Source organism: Thamnophis sirtalis, unplaced genomic scaffold, assembly GCF_051295495.1.
Source record: "Thamnophis sirtalis isolate CommonGarterSnake01/CBP01778 unplaced genomic scaffold, rThaSir2_p1.2 scaffold_8, whole genome shotgun sequence".
In the NCBI taxonomy this organism is placed as follows: Eukaryota; Metazoa; Chordata; class Lepidosauria; order Squamata; family Natricidae; genus Thamnophis; species Thamnophis sirtalis.
In genome coordinates, this window is record NW_028261388.1 from 8,734,838 (window position 1) to 8,753,938 (window position 19,101).

General features: G+C 44.2%; 1 protein-coding gene across 1 annotated transcript in view; it reads left to right on the top strand.

Annotated features, from left to right (window-relative positions):
- Positions 1 to 19,101, top strand: part of TMEM135 (transmembrane protein 135) — a 177,313-nt gene that overhangs the window by 112,049 nt on the left and 46,163 nt on the right. The window contains exon 6 of the mRNA XM_087721069.1: positions 2,487 to 2,533. Within this exon, the coding sequence (XP_087577195.1) occupies positions 2,487 to 2,533 (47 nt within the window). The remainder of the gene's footprint in view (positions 1 to 2,486; positions 2,534 to 19,101) is intronic.

Sequence of the window (19,101 nt, forward strand, 5' to 3'; positions counted from 1 at the left end):
ACACAACTGCACAGGAGAAACTTTTACCTTTAACTAATTTTCAAGCTGTGCAGCTATTGAAAAACAAAGGCTTTTGGGGAGTTGGTAAACATCAAATGTTAATCCTATCGACAATGGAGAAAGCGAGAAAGAATTTTTTTTTCCAAATGTCATCTTTCTTTTTATGGACTATCAAAGTAGCACTAACGATTATAAACACATTTGTTTTAGAACAGCAATTAAAAATTAACACAAGTTAGTTTTCGCCTTTCACAAAAGGTGAAAAGAGCTTACTGTGAACCCACAGTCTTTATTTAATCACATGCTCCTATGTTGACCAAAAAAGTGCCCTGTAGCCATTTGAACGGCTGCCAACTTCACCCGCTGCTGAGATAAAATGAAATAATTAACTTGAACTGACATGCTGAAAGCTAAGTGTGTTAGTGTGCCTCTGCTGAAATTGTGCGAGGGTTTATGCTAGTAGGTAGCAATGGAATGTAACAGGGTGTTGCAAGGAGTGTTTATATGTGCAACTCAAGTCAGAGAGTGCTCACGGTTTGGCCACATCTGTAGACTCTTGCTAATGGTTGCTTAATCTGCAGTAAATCCAGATACAAGCACCATTGCAGTAGATTGATGGATGCAGGTGGATAGGAGGGAGAATAGAAACAATTATAAATCATTTATAATGCCTTGCGACAGGAGTGTCAAACTTGATTTCATTGAGGGCCGCATCAGGGTTGGGTTTGACCTGGGTATGTGTGGCCAGCTCAGGCATGGCCAGCTCGCCATTACTCGTGTTTGGGGCACCTCTGGTGGCCCTGGCGGGGCTGGAGACATCCTCCTGCACCTCTCTGCCAGCGAAAATGGAGTGGATCGCCCAAACTCCATTTTTGCTGGCAGAGGCACCATAGGCCGGTCCTTTGCTGTTTCCGGGGCAGCCCTGTGGGCCACTTCCAAGCACCCTGTGGGCTGGATCCGGGCCGCGGGGCCTTGAGTTTGACACCCCTGCCTTATGGTAAGACCACACTTGGAATACTGCATCCAGGTTTGGTCTCCACAATATATAAAAAAGATGTTGAGACTCTGGAAAGAATTCAGAGAAGAGCAACAAAGATACCAATAGCACTTACTTCTATACCACTGCACAGTGATTTTACAGCCCTCTCTAAGCGGTTTATAGAATCAGTGTATTGCCGCCACCCCCACCCAACAATCTGGGTCCTCATTTTACCCACTGAGGAAGGATGGAAAGCTGAGTCAACCTTGAGCTTGGTGAGATTTGAACTGCCAAATTGCAGGAAGTCGGTAGACGTAGCCTGCAGTATTGCACTTTAACCGCTGCACCACCTCAGCTCCTGACGATGATTAGGGAACTGGAGGCTAATACATATAAAGAACGGTTACTGGAATTGGATATGTCTAGTTTGAAATAAAGAAGGACTAGGGGTGACATGATGGCAGTGCTCCAATATGGAAGTTTTAAAGAAGAGATTGGACAGCCATTCGTTTGAAATGGTATAGGATTTCCTGCCTGAGCAGGGGGTTGGACTAGAAGACCTCCAAGGTTCCTTCCAACTCTGTTCTATTCTGTTGAAAGGCTTTTTTGGTTTAATTCGTATTTATTGCACATTGTACTACTTAATGATAGAATTCTCTATTATATTTTTGATGTGTGTATTATAAGAACGTTGTTCATGTTGTTATAATACAACACAATAACAGAGTTGGAAGGGACCTTAGTGGTCTTCTAGTCCAACCCCCCGCTTAGGCAGGAAAACCTATACTACTTCAGTCAAATGGTTATCCAATCTCTTCTTTAAAACTTCCAGTGTTGGAGCGTTTGCAACTTCTGCAGGCGAGTTGATCCACTGATTAATTGTTCTCACTGTCAGGAAATTTCTCCTTAGTTCTAAGTTGCTTCTCTCCTTGATTAGTTTCCACCCATTGGTTCTTGTTCTACCCTATCTTTTATATACATTTCTGCTTCATTAATTCCCCCCCTTTTTTTTTTTCAGTCGAATCACATATTTCTAGATGGCTTACACCCATAAAACAACAAAATGTACCTCCACTGCAGAGGTGGGTTCCTACCAGTTCGCACCTATTCGGTAGAACCGGTTCGTCAAATCTACCGAACCGGTTAGAAGAGGTTCCACCAGTGGACCCGGAAAGCAGGCCACACCTACAGAAGAGGTCCCAAAAATTTTTGAAACCCACCACTGCTCCACTGACAATAATAGGCAATGCTTAAACAGAAGCATGTTGACTAACCCAGTGGCTGCCTTGCTACCCCCAAATATGTGGCTAGAATATGTGGCTAAAATATGTGCCTTAAAAAAAAACCTTATTCTTTGTAAATTTGTTATTGACACTGTAAAGTTCACTTTTTTAAATGTGCCTAATGAGGTCTCTGAATTACTTAAAACTTCCTGAAGTCTGATTTTGGTTTGGAAGTACTTATTGGGATTAGTTGTCTAAATAATGTTTTTTCCCCCTTTTTATAGGTCCTTTTATTCTGTGTAACAGCGGCCCTGTTTATGTTCTTTTTCAGGTATGTTGCCAATACTTTTCTTACTTTACGTTAAAAGTTTATTTGAAATGGAAAGTGCTGTGCTTTTATATCTTTGCCCAAACAAAGAAGTTCTTATGCTGAAAGAAAAGAAAAAATAAACTCCTGAATTATAGTTACATTTCCTTGGAAATTTAATTTTCTTGGGATTATATTATATAACACTATGTGCGAGAAAGTTCAGGAAACGTTGGGAGTGTGCCCAGTAAGGAGTTAGTTATTCATTTGCTTTTAAAACAATGAAACATCCATTGTATAGGGCCATTTCTTACTATTGCAGTTCCTTAACCACCTATTCCAAGCTCCAAAACCACTCAGGGTTGTTAATTTTAACAGGACAGCCAAGGAACAAATGCGCTGAAGAAAGAAACATTGTGATGACATATCGTGATAGATATTCATATAATGACCCCCCCCCATGTTCCATTTAAGAGAGTGGCATTTTACAAAGGCATTCTGTTTTTTTTTTCTAACCGAATTTCTGCAAAAAAAAGTGAAAGTTCTAATCAGTGGTGGGTTCCGGATTCCGTTCCAACCAGTACGGTTCGAACAGCCCCGGCGTCACCCCCATGCATGCGCACGTGCGTTGTAGCGTCAAATGGCACTTCCGCAAGCCTCCAGCTGCTCAGCGGAGCATCACACAGGTGCTGTACACGCCATGTGCATGCACGGAAGCGCCAACAGATTTAAACCACGGTAAAGAGTGCCGGGGGGGGAGGGGGGGCTCCGAAGCACTGTACCGGAACGGTACCCACTACACAATTAAAAAACTTTCTTAGACCTGAGATTATATTCTCCAGAATCAACTCATTTTACACACTGGCTAATATTCTTTATCTTTCACATTGTAGTTGGGCCCCGTGCATGCTGCATTTCTATAGCAAGGCCTAGCCTTTGAAAGATTGCTGTATATTCATAACCTAGCTATATATCACTTCAGCGGGCCAGTGGCCTTCTTTGAGATTTCATTCCTGGATTTTTCTATTGTTGACTTTTTGTGGGGATGAGCGCAAAAAAAAAAAAAAAAAGAGGAAGAAGAAGAAGACCTAAACTTTGGCAACTGAGTTAAGCGAATGGAGTAAACCTTTCCTAAAGCTACTCCTGGGATCCACGGAGGAGAAGAAAAGCAGTCATAATTCTGTCTGCTTTTTCTTTGGCTGACTTTCCTCTCACTTGGCTTGGTCGCGATGATTGCATTGCTTCGACGTTTGATCATTGGCTTCTGGCAACTCTTTCTGTCTGTTTGGCTTAAACGCTTTATTATGCAACTTTAAATCTGCTCTTTAGGCAGTCGGGTGAGAGGCTTAAAGGAGCTTTATTTTTTAATTAAAACTAAGAGAGAAAATTAAAAATTGCAGCTATAATGTATAAGCTAATGTGGAATGTAGACTCGGTAAAAGTAGCAAGGGAAGGAGGGTATATTCTGTTTAGAATAAAAACACACAAGCCTCTAGGCTGGAATACTGCAATGTGCTCTACATGGGGCTGCCCTTGAAGAGCATCCGGCGGCTTCAGCTAGTCCAGAATGCGGCCGCGCGAGTGATTGTGGGTGCACCTCGGTTCGCCCACATAACACCTATCCTCCGCGAGCTGCACTGGCTACCTGTTGATCTCCGTGTGCGCTTCAAGGTGCTTCTTACTACCTACAAAGCCCTTCATGGTAGTGGATCTGCGTACTTGGGAGACCGCCTCCTGCCAATCACCTCCTCTCAACCCATAAGATCTCACAGATTAGGCCTCCTCCGAGTGCCATCTGCCAGCCAGTGCCGGCTGGCAACTATGCGGAGGAGAGCCTTTTCTGTAGCAGCTCCGGCCCTTTGGAACGATCTCCCCGTGGAGATTCGTACCCTCACCACCCTTCAGACCTTCCGCACAGCCCTCAAGATCTGGCTATCCCGCCAGGCCTGGGGGTAAGACCATAGTCCGCCCCCACCCGAATGTTGTATGAATGTTGCTTGGTTTTAATTATATATTGTGTTTTTATGTTATTGTATGTCTCCCCCTCCCATACAAGTTGTTAGCCGCCCTGAGTCCCCTCAGGGAAAAGGGCGGCCTATAAATAAACTCAACTGAACTGAACTGAACTGAACACAAACTGCCATATGTTGATTTATATAGTTCAGTGATGGCTAACCTTTTTCCTCCTTGCCTGCTGAAATCACATGTGCGTGAGTGAGAGTGTGCATGTCCAAACCCATAATGCAATGGGCCCCGCCACCTGTGCATGCACGCATGACTCCTTCGCCCCCACGCATGCGCGTGACACTCCCCGCTCCCCACACACATGTATGTGACCCCCCCTGTGCCTCATTTTGGGTCTAGCAGGCCTCCCTGAAGCCTCCTAAAAACAAAAACAGGGCGCGAGGGGGGCACACCGCACCCCACCTGTGTTTCCCCCACAACCATGCATGCACATGCAACCCCCCACACAAGCATGCACATCTCCTGCATGGGCATCTCCTGTAAGTGCGGCAGAGACCTAAAAATCAGCTGGCCGGCAGGAGGCACGCGCACATGCGTGGTGGAGCTGAGCTGGGGACGGCTCACGTGTCCGCAGAATGGGCTTCATATGTCACCTGTGTCAGACATGCCATTGGTTCGCCATCAAGGGGAGAGCTGATTCTTATTGGTTTGGATAGGCTAGGTTTGGCTTAGGCTAGGTTGGAATGGTATGGAATAGAATAGAATCTTTATTGATTTAATCATTTGGCCATATCAAAACTATAAAACTATATAATACAAATATACAAGAAGATACAAATAAAACAGTGGGACACGTTCATAGTAAGTCATCACGCCTTCATTTAACATCAATCCAATTTAAATATTCCCTCCTCTTGGGTCTTTTCCCGTGCAAGATTGAGATTGTCTTGGCAACGTTTCAGCGAGGTCTCACTCACCATCTTCAGGCTGGGTTTTGGGCTTAAAGCGTGATCGGAGCTGCCGTCTTTCTATAAATCTTGGTGGGGGTGTGTGGAGTGCTGGCTTTGTTTCAATAAGTGGAATGATTGGTTGTGTGGTTGTATCATGATTGGTAGATTGGTGCAGATTGGTGCTGGCTGGGTGTCTATTGTTGTTTTGTGTTGTAATGGCCTGGGTGGTGGGTGGGGCTCGTTTGTTGACTAGAGCTTGTTTCCAGATGTCCACACAAACCCACAGGTTTGGCATATTCAGGTCTTTTCCCATGTAAGATTGAGAGTATCTTGACGACGTTTCAATGAGGTCCCACTCGTCATCTTCAGGCTAGTGCCTTCGGCTTTGTGCTTGTCACGAAGACTGACACCAGAGCCAGAACAACACAGGATGCAACCACCAATCACCCTCACCAGACTCAAACCCATCCCATAGACCAAATGCAACCACCATCCAGAAGTCAAACCACGGCGGCATCACCAACTGCTGCACCCCCCTCTGACCCCCACACTAAGCAAACTGACACACGCCATGAACACATGGCCAGACCGCAAACTCGGAACCAAAGCCCGGGATGTTACACTTCAGCCAACTGCTCAGGACATTACATCACAGAACTCAGGAGTTACAACACAAAGGCTCAGGATGTTACAACGCAGCCAACCTTCCAGGAGGTTGCAGCACAGGACTCAGGATATCACTACAATTGAGCTCAGGATGTCATCACACAGCCCATTACCCAGGTCGTTACAACACAAAAGAACAATAGGCACACAGCCAGTACTTCAGCCACACAGGATGTTACGAAGCAGCCAACTAATCTGCAAACATCAACTCCATCAACTAATCAAGATGTTACAACACAGCCAACCAATCTGCTTACAGCAACAAAGCCTGCACTCCACACCCGCCCACCAATATTTATAGAAAGACGGCAGCTCCAATCACGCTTTGCTCGCACAACCACGAAGCCGAAGGCACCAGCCTGAAGATGACGAGTGGGACCTTTTCGAAAATCGCCAAGATACTCTCAATCTTACACTGGAAAAGACTTGAATATGCCAAAACCTGCATACCTGTACCTGTGAAAATCTACGAAAACAAATACACACACACAAACACACACACAGCACATTTACAGTCATATCTTCAACAACTGGTGCTCCACAAATTCAGTCTTTGCTCAAACAGAACTCCAAGAAACCTCCCATGAGGTCTAGTTGTTCAAAATGTGCTCTGGAAAAAGCTGCGTTATAAAAAGAAAAGAAAAAAAATAGAAGGTGCAGATAAGACAAAATACAAAGAAAAATAGAAAAAAAGAAAGAAATAAGAACATAGTAAAAAAAAAGGGTAGAAATATATAAAGAAATGACTTCTTATCACTATCTTATAGTCTTCTCGCGAAGAGTAAATGTGTGGAGCACTTGTGTGCAATCTGAAGTCATCTCCTTATCCAGAGATGAATCTTGTTTCTCAGCTCTTCGTTCCACTGAAGTCATTGGTTCTGAAGTAAAGATGCCTTCAGTTCACCATTTCTTCCTTGGAAGTTGTGTACCTCATATAGCAATAGCACTTAGACTTATATGTCGCTTTACAATCCTTTATAGCCCTCTCTAAGCGGTTTACTGAATCAGCCTATTGCCCCCAACAATCTGGGTCCTCATTTTACCCACCTTGGAAGGATGGAAGGCTGAGTCAACCTTGAACCTGGTGAGATTTGAACTGCCAAATTGCAGGCTGCCAGCAGTCCGCAGAAGTAGCCTGCAGTACTCCACTCTAACCACTGCACCCTCGTGGCTCATCCATATGGTTAAACTTGGAAGTTAGATCTATTTCTTATGTCCAATAAGAAAATAATAATTGCTTGGCTCCATAATATCCTACTTACTATGCCAGGCCCAAGATCTTCAGAATTGGAACATTTAATAGCTGAAAGCTCCTAAATTTGCAGGTTTTGGAAGTTCAACGCCAACTTTTCCCTGGATACCCTTGCTCAACCTTTCACAATATGATGTTTTCCAGTTGTGTTGGACTGCAGTGTCTTTCAATCCCCAGCAAATACAGCTCAGAAACAACTTTGCTTCTCTGTGTTTGTTATTCAGAATCAATAGTTACGGAGCTTAATCTGCATATTAAAACAGATTTAATCGTCAGTTGCCAAGTTCACAGTACTCTTGCTGTAGCCCACCCACCAAGGATCTTTTAGGCCTTATTGGTACCCTTGGCTCTCTCGTTCCCCAACCACGTATTGACGGGTTCACAAGATCTGGTAGCAACATCATTTTGTGACTTTAAAACAACTTTACCCAGCTTGACGTGCTCCAGATGTGTTGGACTCCCATTTTCATGGTTCCCACCCAGGATGAAGCTGTGCTTTCCAACACATCTGGAGGGCATCAGGGTAAGGAAGGTTTATCTAGGACAGTGTTTTTCAACCTTGGCAACTTGAAGATGTCCGGACTTCAACTCCCAGAATTCCCCAGGCAGCATTCGCTGGCTGGGGAATTCTGGGAGTTGAAGTCCGGACATCTTCAAGTTGCCAAGGTTGAAAAACACTGATCTAGGAGGTTTCTAGCAGTGGGATGGCCAGCCATATTGGAATAAGCTTTAGAAGGTCTGGTGGGAAATTTAACAAGATTGCTTGGAGGCAGAGTTGGAGAATATCTGCAGCATTAAATATTGATATCTTAGGAATGTAGGGAAGAGTATGGCTTTCAACCATGTGGAGGTTTTATATGTGTCTCATCTCTTTTGATCTGTTGCATTTATCTCCATCCAGTCTTTCCAAATCTCAACCTCTCCGCCTATTTTGATTTTGACTGGAGTGGGGAAAATTTAATAAGCAAAATCTCCCACGAAGACGTTCGCTGCTTTTCCATCATTTCTATCTTCACCTTTACCAACTGTTCTTGTTTGCCGAAGCCTGCTGATTTCGATAATTATTTTTGTATTTTTTTGTATCCAAGTTCAGTTTAAACAGTGTACTAATTCTAGCTAGCATTTATCAGAATTACCAACCCCCCAATTTATAGAAGAGTGGGTAGCCAAAATGATCACTGGGCTTTCTAATACTATCCTTCATTCTGATCTTTTTCACTCTTTCCTTCATTTATCCCACCTCCCTTCTTTCCTTCTTTTTAGTCTGAGGCCAGTAAACTGTTTTCTTTCAATTTTGGGAGGGGAGCTGACTCCTGAAAACATTTTGTTGGAAGAAATGTCCCATCTGCGTTCAGTTTCACGTGGGGGGAAAAACACTGGAAACACGGAGGCTGTTTTGAAAAGATGGTTTTAATGGTGGACAGGATCACATGCCTTGGAGCTCCTGGGTGAAAAGGGAAGAGATGCTGAGAGTCCCTGGGTTTTATGCCCTCTCTGGGCTTTGAACTTCCTGGGGCACAGGAAGAGTATCCTGATAGGTTGCTGTCAGAGATGATAGCTAGCTTTGTAGGTTGTCAGTGTGCTAAGTTTGGTTGAAACCCGGTGGGTGGTGCAATGAAGGGCAATGAAATGGCTCTGCCTGAAGGGGGCAGATCTTTGTTACGTAGAATAGACTGGCCCAGGCATTAATGGCTCGTTGATAAAGGTGGTGGTGGTGGTGGTGGGGCTGAGTTTCTGCATCTCTGAGTTTCTACTTCTCTTTTTAGGGGAAATATTCTGCCTTTTTAATACTTCCTAAAATATTGCATTTTCTAGGTTTAGGTGGGTCCTAACTTCCTACAGTGTTTATGTGTGATCTTCATTAGAATGAAATCTTCATTTGACCCTTTTCTTTGCCCTAATATCCACCAAGTGTCTCTCCTTTCCTTTTTTATTCAAAGTCCTTGAAAGAATAATTCCTTTTCAATTCACACCTCATCTTCCAATAGATACTCTAATAAGAACCTGTTCCATTTGGGTTTTTGTGTCAGATAACCCATAGAGCAGGGGTGTCAAACTCAAGGCCCGCGGGCCAGATCTGGCCCACGAGGTGCTTAGACTGGCCCGCTGTGCCTCTGTCAGCAAAAACAGAGCTGGGGAGCCTCCCGAGCTCTGTTTTCACTGGCAAAGCGCTTGAGCCACAGCAGTGATGGGTTACGACCGGTACGGGATTACCGGTGCTTGCCAGGAGCACCAGGTACCATTCCGGTATGGTGCTCTGGAGGACCCAGCAGCCCGCCCACACTCCTTATCAGTATTGGAGGTTTTTGGGGCTTCCGCACCTGCATGCGGAGCATACAGTGCCTGCGCGACGCTCCGCCGAGCAGCTAGAGCATCGCGGGCTCTAGCTAGGCTGTGTTTGGAGTCCAAGGTTTTTTTGAGCATTGCTTCTTCCCAGGTGCCCTGTGGTGAGATGGGTAAAGGGCTAATACTATCATGCCTTAATCCCATCACCCTGGTGCTGAAGGGGGATCCTTGTTATGTAGAATAGATTGGCTCAGGCATTTTAATGGCCCATTGACAAAGGTGGGGGTTATTAAGAGTGAGTCTGTTTTCTGCCTCAAAACATTTCTTATCCGGGGAAATATAATATTCTGCCTTTTCAATATTTCCCAGGATATTTCGTTTTTCTAGGAGAGGGGTGGGTTTTAATTTCCTACACATGTTTGAATTGCCTTAGTTGGTAAGAACCTTGGTTTGAACCTTATTTATCTCACACAATGTTCTAGTTTCACGGAATGGCCTTTTTTCTTAATCTTTCCCCTTGACGATGGGTCTCAGGTCTCCCTCTTGGGCCTCTTATTATTCTCTTGGTTCACTTTTCCTTTCATAACTTCCCGTACCTGTACTGATTACCTGTGCAGCACCTTAAATTCCTATCTGGTTTGTCCTAAATATTTTTGCTTTTTTCTTTACCCATCCTTAGAATTTTGGAAGACATGGCAACATGAATTCAGCACCTGTGTGAAACTCTTTAAAACATAGATACCTTTTTTTTTTTTGCACCTTGAAGCTTTGACATAATTCCAGTCATAGATATGGCTGTTTTAAAAATGGCAAACTGATGTGCTGTTGGCTCTCTCCCACATATATAGCAAATCATCTTTCTGGAATTGAGTCCAAAGAATTGGACGGCTTCTTTTAAATGCTGAATGATTCCAGTAAAAATTTTATAGGCTAAATATTTCATTTTGTTCATGACACGTACTTAATGCAGATCCATTGCAACATCGCTTTAAGACATCCAGCAATTTTCTTTAAGTTGCATGGACAATAGGCGAGATTAGTTACTATGGTGATAAATCCTTAGCAGTGATTCACAGTGGATGTGTCTGAATTTTGTACTAAGCATTGGAAAGGAACATGTAAAGCTAGAGTTGTCCGTGGAAAGGAGTCGTTAAAGATCACTTTCTCATGTGTGCAAATAAGTATGTAAAAAAAGAATATAAAAAAGGAGGGGCATATGGAACTTAACACTGTAGTTTATAATTAAACATTGGGATTTTCAGTTTTGCTAACGTTAAATATTAAAACGTATTCCAAAATGACTCATTTGAGGCTGAGAACAGTCAAATCCACTTTTGTAAATATGAGTTCTCGTTTTACTCGTTTCGGATTTGCTCCCTGACTAATGAGTTTTTATAATTCTAACTGGAATTTGAGATTGGGGTCCCATTTCATGAAATATCTTAATGATAGCGTATTCCCCCCCCCTTCCTACAGTTTTTGCAGAAGTGTTTTAAAGAAATATGAGCCAAAGCAGTTAAATAGGACCAAATAACCTGTGATTCAGGTAACACAATCTTTTATCTTTTGTTTTCAAAACCATAATATCTACACAGTCATCTGTTGGAAGAAATGTCCTTCTGGGTTCAGTTTCCAAGTGGGAAAAAAGACACTGGAAACATGGAGGTTGCTTTGAAAGATGGTTTTAATGGTGGACAGGATCACATGGCTTGAGTCCTGAACAGAAAAGGGGGATCACATGCTTCCAGATGTTGGGTGAAGAAGAAAAAGAGACTGAGATGCTGAAACTCCCTGGTTTCATGCCCTTTCTGGCCTTTGATATTGATCTTGTATTCTGCTTGGTTGTCAGACTCCCATGGTGTCATGCAGGGACAACTCTAGGCTGTGTTTTGAGTCCAAGTATGGTTGAGCATTGCTTCTTCTCAGGTGCCCTGTGGTGAGATGGGTAAAGGGCTAATACTATCATGCCTTAATCCCATCACCCTGGAGCTGAAGGGGGAGATCTTTGTTATGTAGAATAGACTGGCTCAGGCTTTTTAATGGCCCAAATAGTTGAAATGTGTTTGAATATTAGTAGCTTGGGCTGGTAGTTGGGCTGTTTGGTTTGAGCTCCAAGCTTGGCAATTTGGTTGCAAATGTTTCATCACTATTAGAGGAGTCATCGTCAGTGCACTTTGAATTGTGCTCGTCTGTCAGAATATTGGCCGTTAAATACCTTTTTATGTGATGCAAATTAATGTGGATGCTGTTTGTTACTTCTGAGTCATGGTCTGATTGTTGATTGGCTGTTGGCCTGCGGCATGGTCTTTGGCAGTGGTGGGATTCAGCCAGCTCGCACCTATTCAGGAGAACCGATTGTTAACTTTCTAAGCAGTTGGGAGAACCGTTGTTGGAAGAAATCTCCTTTTGTTTTTTTCCACTTTACTGGACTAATCCTGCAAGGAAGGCAGGAAGGAAACATTCTGGTGTTGTTTCTAGCCTGATCTTTAGTGTCCTGCTTACAGAAACTGCCTCTCCAGTTAACCCTTATTGCATTGTAACAGCTAAGGTGAAGTGAGTGATGCTGAGTTGGCCACACCCACCCAGTCACATGACCACCAAGCCACGCCTACCCAGCTGGTCATTAGGGCAGAGAACCAGTTGTTAAATTATTTGAATCCCACCACTGGTGTTTGGTGATGTAAAATTAGGGTTGCTTTTTCGATACTTCTGAGTTGTGGTCTGGTTCTGGACTGTTTGATTTGCTGTTTGACAGCTGCTCGGGAATTCTGGGAGTTGAAGTTCGCCCCTGACCTAGACAATGCATATAGTTTGTCTGCTGCTATTTGCCATTCCCATGGTGAATATGTGAGAATGTGTGCAGGTATCCTTTTACCATCATACATAAATTTAGAAATCCACAAAGATTGCTGAAGTGAAGCTGGATGAAATTTAACTGCTGCAGTAATTCCATCAGCTATGTGAGTGAGAAGCACTTTTGATGTTCCCAAGCCAAGATCCATTTTTGGAACCTTTTATTCTGCAACCTCTAATTTAATAAGCTTCCACTTTCTCTGCGGTGGCCCTAATATCAAGCAATTGACGTCCAGAGGCTGTTTTCTTACAATGTGTAAGTGCTACTGTGCATTCAAAAAAAAAAAACCTTCATAGAATGGAATGGAAGCATATTATATACATTTTTATGGCACCAGTTTTAAATCCATCTGCCTCTTATTTTAAAAACTATTTCTGGAAAATCTAGCACGGAGGTGCTTTCAGCTGGGTTTATGATTTAGATTGTCGGTAAAAGTTATTTCAGCTTGTTGATCATTCTCCTTGGAGCCCTTTCAAAGAATGCTGCTGTTTCCTAGCTTATGGGTCCTCTGATGAAATTCTCACAAGACAAATATAACTTGAGTATAAAATCAGGCTTGCAATGTTGGAAGAAACTTGAAGAATTATTTGGCCCCAAACTTTCTGCTTTATGGCCCTCTATATTCTGGGATTCAGCTCTGTAGTCCCTTCTCAGCTGCATCACAGCCCTATTTGGTCTGGCCTGATTTGGCCTCATCTTCCTCAGTTGCAAGGGTTTGCTTTTTAAGGGAGGCAGAGTAATAATAATAATAATAATTTTTTTAAAAAAACCCTCTGTGAAAATGTTTTTCTTAAGAAAAACATGAAATTGTGGAATGTAAGAACAGGATCTTTCTACAGCAGCTGCTTCTTTTTCTGCAATTGAAAGGAAAAAATAAAGCTCATATATTGCATGTATGTACACTGAGAGCTTATGCATCGGAGACAAATTTCTTGTGTGTCCCATTACCCTTGGGCAATAATGAATTCTGTTCTGTTTTTTGTTCTGTTCTGTTCTCTGTTCTGTTCCGCTCCATTCCATTCTACTCCACTCCACTCCACTCCACTCCACTTTGGGCCAATCTCCAAGAGATGGTGAGTTCTAATCCCGCCTTAGGTATTAAAGCTGGCTGGATGACTTTGGGCCAAACACCAAGAGATGGTGAGTTCTAATCCCGCCTTAGGTATTAAAGCTGGCTGGATGACTTTGGGCCAATCTCCAAGAGATGGTGAGTTCTAATCCCGCTTTAGGCATTAAAGCTGGCTGGATGACTTTGGGCCAATCTCCAAGAGATGGTGAGTTCTAGTCCCGCCTTAGGCATTAAAGCTGGCTGGATGACTTTGGGCCAATCACCAAGAGATGGTGAGTTCTAGTCCCGCCTTAGGCATTAAAGCTGGCTGGATGACTTTGGGCCAATCTCCAAGAGATGGTGAGTTCTAGTCCCACCTTAGGCATTAAAGCTGGCTGGATGACTTTGGGCCAATCACCAAGAGATGGTGAGTTCTAGTCCCGCCTTAGGCATTAAAGCTGGCTGGATGACTTTGGGCCAATCACCAAGATATGATGAGTTCTAGTCCCGCCTTCGGCATTAAAGCTGGTTGGATGACTTTTGGCCAATCACCAAGAGATGGTGAGTTCTAATCCCGCCTTAGGTATTAAAGCTGGCTGGATGACTTTGGGCCAGTCACAAAGGGATGATGAGTTCTAGTCCCGCCTTGGGCATTAAAGCTGGTTGGATGACTTTGGGCCAGTCACCAAGAGATGATGAGTTCTAGTCCCGCCTTGGGCATTAAAGCTGGCTGGATGACTTTGGGCCAATCACCAAGAGATGGTGAGTTCTAGTCCCGCCTTAGGCATTAAAGCTGGCTGGATGACTTTGGGCCAGTCTCCAAGAGATGGTGAGTTCTAATCCCGCTTTAGGCATTAAAGCTGGCTGGATGACTTTGGGCCAGTCCTTGTCTCTCAGCCCAACCCACCTCACAGGATTGTTTTTGTGGGGAAAAACAGGAAGAAGGAAGGAGTATTAAATCGGTTCACTGCCTTGAGTTATTTGTAAAGAAATAAAAGTTGGGATTTTAAAAAAAATCAACACACAGAAAGAAATGTAACTTCCCCCTTGTCTGACTAGGTGGCTCAGTAGCTAAGACCCTTGTCGATCAGAATCGCCGGCAGTTTGGCGGTTCGAATCCCTAGTACAGGTCTCCTGCGTGAACAGGGGGTTGGACTAGATGACCTCCTAGGTCCCTTCCAACTCTGTTACTGTTTACTGTTGACTTGTTTGGGAGAGACACACACTCCTGAAGCTAACTGTACCTTGCTGGCCTGCATTCATGGCTTTCATTTTGTTGAAAGAAATGTCCTTCTGGGTTCGGCTCCAAGTGGGGAAAAAGACACTGGAGACATGGAGGCTGCTTGGAAAGATGGTTTATTGGTGGACAGGACCACATGGCTTGAGCCCTGAACAGACAAGTTGATCACATGCTTCAATGTTGGGTGAAGAAGGGGCCAAGGAGGGGCTTGCTGGGCTTTTTATAATCTGTTCAGCCCCACCTCTTTGTTTCCTGTTCCTGTGTAAGAAATGCATTCTGATTGGTTGTCAGATTCCCACAGGGCCAAGCAGGGGCAACTATCTAGGCTATGTTTTTAATCCAGGTTTGGTTGAGCTCTCAGATGCCATGTGGTGAGTGGCTAAAGGCTAATCATGCCTTAATCCCACCATCCTGGAGCTGAAGGGGAGAACTCTTTATTATATAAAGGGACTGGCTTGGGCATCTTAATGGCCCATTGACAAAGTGGGGGGGGGGCAATAGCAATAGCAGTTAGACTTATATACCGCTTCATAGGGCTTTCAGCCCTCTCGAAGCAGTTTACAGAGTCAGCATATTGCCCCCAACAACAATCCGGGTCCTCATTTTACCCACCTCGGAAGGATGGAAGGCTGAGTCAACCTTGAGCCGGTGAGATTTGAACAGCCGAACTGCTGAACTGCAGTCAGCTGAAGTAGCCTGCAGTGCTGCACTCTAACCACTGCGCCACCTCGGTTCTCTCTCGGCAAGAAGCTGCAGGGAGCTTACCCTTTCTTCCTTTTCACATCCAGGGAAGTGTAATATTCTGCCTTTTCAATAATTCCCAGGATATTTCATTTTTTCTGGGAGAGGGCTGGGTGATAACTTCCTACAATTCCCCCCAGATAAAGTCCGTAGTGATGTTGTCAGAGAGGAAATCGGGGCTGCAGACAAGCTAGTCCTGAATTACAAGCCAGCTCCTCCATTCCCAACCATTATCTCTGGCTTGGAACAGCGGTTTGCATTTCCAATAGGCGGCTGATTTCTCCGCCTCTCAGGAAAGCATTTGCCTGCAAGGTGAGCCTGCAGTAACAGGAGAAGCTTTTAAGGGCTAAAGTTTCGGGTTGTCTCCATTCACAGCCATTCCGGGAAGAATGAGTGAGGCTGCTTGGTTTCCTTTTTAAGATTCCCTCTTGTCGGTCACAAAGCCCTTTTGTCCCTTTGGTGCATTATGGGAACTGGCCTTTAGCTGTTAATCATGTTTCTGTCATCCCCAGATACAAAATAATAGCCCTGGGTAGGGGCAAGGAGGGGGGGGCAGGGAGAAACAGCTGGTTTGGTTCTCAGGCCTCTGAGGACAAGTTGCTTGGGGCTACAGCAGACCTCTGTGTCCCAGTTGCCCAGAATGGTTAGGACTGGGTCACCAACAACGAGACACATTCCCATTTGCAGCTCTCGGTTCCTGAAACTCCGCTGAGAACATGGCTGATGTTACAAGGGTGATGGTGGGAAGCATTTGAATTTTACAACATTTGGTTCCTTTCTTTCTTTTCGCTCTCGGCCAGGCTGCAGTTTAAAAACAAACTAGAAGTTCCCTAGATGTGAATTGCCTTTTAAATTAAACATCCAGTGCTGCTTTTTCAGGTTCCCTTTCAAAAATATAAATAGGGCCTTTTTCTTGTTTAGCAGTAGCAATAGCAGTTCGACTTATATACCGCTTCATTGGGCTTTCAGCCCTCTCTAAGCGGTTTACAGAGTCAGCATATCACCCCCAACAACAATCCGGGTCCTCATTTTACCCACCTCGGAAGGATGGAAGGCTGAGTCAACCCTGAGCCGGTGAGATTTGAACCGCCGAACTGCAGTCAGCTGAAGTAGCCTGCAGTGCTGCATTTAACAACTGCGCCACCTCGGCTTTGGCCATCATGATTTAGAAGTTTGCATTAAAAGATAGGAGCCATAACCTTGATTAAAATATATGTTTATTTTTAAATTTAAAGAACAACAAACCATATGCCACTCAGAATTTGATTAGGTGAATAAATAAAATGTACATAGCTGTCTTCATGTTCATTTAGACCATGAATTCAACGTGTGTATTTCATAACATCATAATGTGAGTTCTACCCAAATGTTGTTATGCAGTTATCTTGGAAATACAGTTGACATTCACAGGCCTGCACATGTTTCAGAAAGCATTTGCAGGTTTTAAGAGATTACTAGAAATTAGTACTTTGGAAATATGTAGTATTCCACTGCTAAATACCTAGGATTCTGTTCCAGTGAGCTAACCTGTAATGCCAGGGACGGAAAAGAACAGCTATTTTGTGGTTAGATGTTTGTGGTTTCCTCTTTGGGCGTCTTGCCATGAGATAAGTACAGTACAATATTATTGGAGGGTTAATTATATGAAAACAGCTAGTGATACGAAGCAGACTGTTTCCCACACATCTTCAAATTTGCCAAGTGATTAATGGTCATCTTATATATTGCTTTCCCCTGCCCTCCCTTGTTCGCATGCTGACATGTTGAGATGTATCAGTAGGTTTATTACAGCAACTAACCTTGCTATAATATTGGGATGGGGGAGTCTTAAGTACATTTATAACGTACCCCACCCTAAAACTCCTCAGGAATACCGGATGACACACAGTAAAATGTAGCGTTCCTCCTCCCCAATCAAAAACAATCTCAAGTATGCAGGTCTCTTAACCCTTTTCAGAAGGTCCCAAGCTTGGTTTTAGGAGGATTAAATTGGAAACTCTTTAAATCAGGCGTCCCCAACTCCTGGGCCATGCCCCACTTCTGGGCCGTGGCCTGTTTGAAACTGAGCCGTGGGAGAAATGGACATGTGCACATGGAAAGCTCCAGTCGCGCAAGTGGAGGGTGCTTGGGCTTGTGGGTGAAACTATTTGGGTATGTTAGTGGAGCTTCACACGCAAGGGCAAGGACTGCCCCCCCCCCTCAATGCATGAAGCTCCATTTGTGCGAGTGGAAGGTGCACACATCCACTGTTCGTACAAATGGAGCTGTGGGCACGCCTGGGTGTCTGCCACCCTCACCCTCCACGTAAGGTCGAGCCGGGCAGCCAAGCTGGGAAGATTGGGCACCACTGCTCTAAATGAATGAAATTAATATGAGTTCAGGTTTTATTTTTTTACTATACTTACTGTTAGAAGCTAGCACACAAAAAGTATCACCAAGTAGCAACTTGTCGGTTGATAACCTGGGTAGATTTGATTTAAATCAAATCGATTTAAGTCATGATTTAAATCAAATCGATTTAAGTCACGATTTAAATCACGATTTAAGTCACGATTTAAGTCATTGTTTAAATCACGACTTAAGTCACGATTTAAATCACGATTTAAGTTGGATTGGATTGGATTGGATTTATTACATTTAGTCTCTAGAAAAGGGGCTTGATTTAAATCAATTTGATTTAAATTATAATTTTAAAAGAGCAGGTGTCATCTCTATCTGACTCTTGACCATCATTTATCGGCTGTGACCAGGGGGGCATTTGCCCAGGTCCGCCTGGTGCGCCAGTTGCGACCCTACCTGAACCGGGAGGCCCTCACAACAGTCACTTGAGCCCTTGTGATCTCTAGGCTGGAATACTGCAATGTGCTCTACATGGGACTGCCCTTGAAGAGCATCCGGCGACTTCAGCTAGTCCAGAATGCGGCCGCGCGAGTGATCGTGGGCGCACCGCGGTTCGCCCACATAACACCTATCCTCCGCGAGCTGCGCTGGCTACCTGTTAATCTCCGGGTGCGCTTCAGGGTGCTACTTACCATCCATAAAGCCCTCCATGGTAGTGGATCTGAGTACTTGAGAGACCGCCTCCTGCCGATTACCTCCCTTCGACCTATTAGATCGCACAGATTAGGCCTCCTCCGAGTTCCATCCGCCAGTCAGTGCCGACTGGCGACTACGCGGAGGAGAGCCTTCTCAGTAGCAGCTCCGACCCTTTGGAACGATCTCCCCATGGAGATTCGCACCCTCACCACCGTCCATACCTTCCGCACAGCCCTTAAGATCTGGCTATCCCGTCAGGCCTGGGGATAAGATTCTAATTCGCCCCACCCGAATGTTGAATGAAAGTTGTGTTTTATTGCTTTATTTTTTTCTTCTCATTCACGTATTGTCTTATGTTTTGTCTTGCACTCCCCCTCCCATGAATTGTAAGCCGCCCTGAGTCCCCTCAGGGAAAAGGGCGGCCTATAAATCACAAATAAAATCTAAAAAAATCTAAAAATCTATCCCGCAGCAGCTCCTCCTCTGACCTACTTTTGACTCAGTGACAGTCCCATTCATTTTAACGGGACAGTTGGTGATGTGGCAGTGACACA